Source organism: Galeopterus variegatus, unplaced genomic scaffold (genome assembly GCF_000696425.1).
Source record: "Galeopterus variegatus unplaced genomic scaffold, G_variegatus-3.0.2 Scaffold11818, whole genome shotgun sequence".
Taxonomy (NCBI): Eukaryota; Metazoa; Chordata; class Mammalia; order Dermoptera; family Cynocephalidae; genus Galeopterus; species Galeopterus variegatus.
The window spans coordinates 429-1,206 of NW_007737929.1; the positions used below are offsets into that span (position 1 = coordinate 429).

Sequence of the window (778 nt, forward strand, 5' to 3'; positions counted from 1 at the left end):
AAATTCTCAACTTACTTCAAAAGTATCTTGCATAATAAGTATCTCATCCCTAAGCTCAGATGAACACCCAGAAAATTAAAGGCAAGAAAGAACATGTATGTTGAGAACTCTTCCTGTAGTACACGTGCACACGCATTCTCTACACAGGTTCTACACAGGAAAACGAGTCATGTCAGCTAATATAGCTTCTCATATCTGTCTCATCTGAAAACAGCCACTCCAGGGCTCTTGCCAGCATCACACGAAACAGCAGTATTTTTTCCACCAGGACTTGGACAGGTTCTTCATTTTATCCGGAGTCCTGCTCTTAGACTTCTTTGGCTGTTGCTGAGAGTCCGAGTATTGAATGCCGGTGACGATGGCCGCGTCAAAGACCTCTTTGAGGTTTTTCTGAGTCAAGGCCGAGCACTCGATGTAGGAGGCGGCTTTGATCTCCTCGGCGCACAGCTGAGCTGCCTCCTCAGGCACTGGCTTCTCTTTGCACTTGTCCAGCTCGATGAGGACTTTGACATCTTCTCTCAGGTCCGACTGTGTCCCAACTAGGATGATGGGGGCTTTGGGGCAGTGGCACCGGATCTCCGGCACCCACTTCTCACTGATGTTTTGGAAGGACGAGGGGCTCACCACACTAAAGCACAGTAGGAAGATGTCTGCGTTGGTGTAGCAGAGAGGCCTCAGCCTGTCAAACTCATCCTGCAACCAAGCAGAGCGCCCAAAAGTTATTTTCTAAAGCATTCTCACGAGCAAAATGAACATCTTAGCATTTCTCCCGAAAGGG

The 778-nt window shown here is 48.3% G+C and overlaps 1 protein-coding gene across 1 annotated transcript in view; it reads right to left on the bottom strand.

Annotated features, from left to right (window-relative positions):
- LOC103610807 overlaps positions 1-778 on the bottom strand; it is a 43,559-nt gene continuing 42,781 nt past the window's right edge. Inside the window, exon 8 of the mRNA XM_008594894.1 lies at positions 1-693. Coding sequence (XP_008593116.1) covers positions 238-693 — 456 coding nt within the window. The 3' untranslated portion in view covers positions 1-237. The remainder of the gene's footprint in view (positions 694-778) is intronic.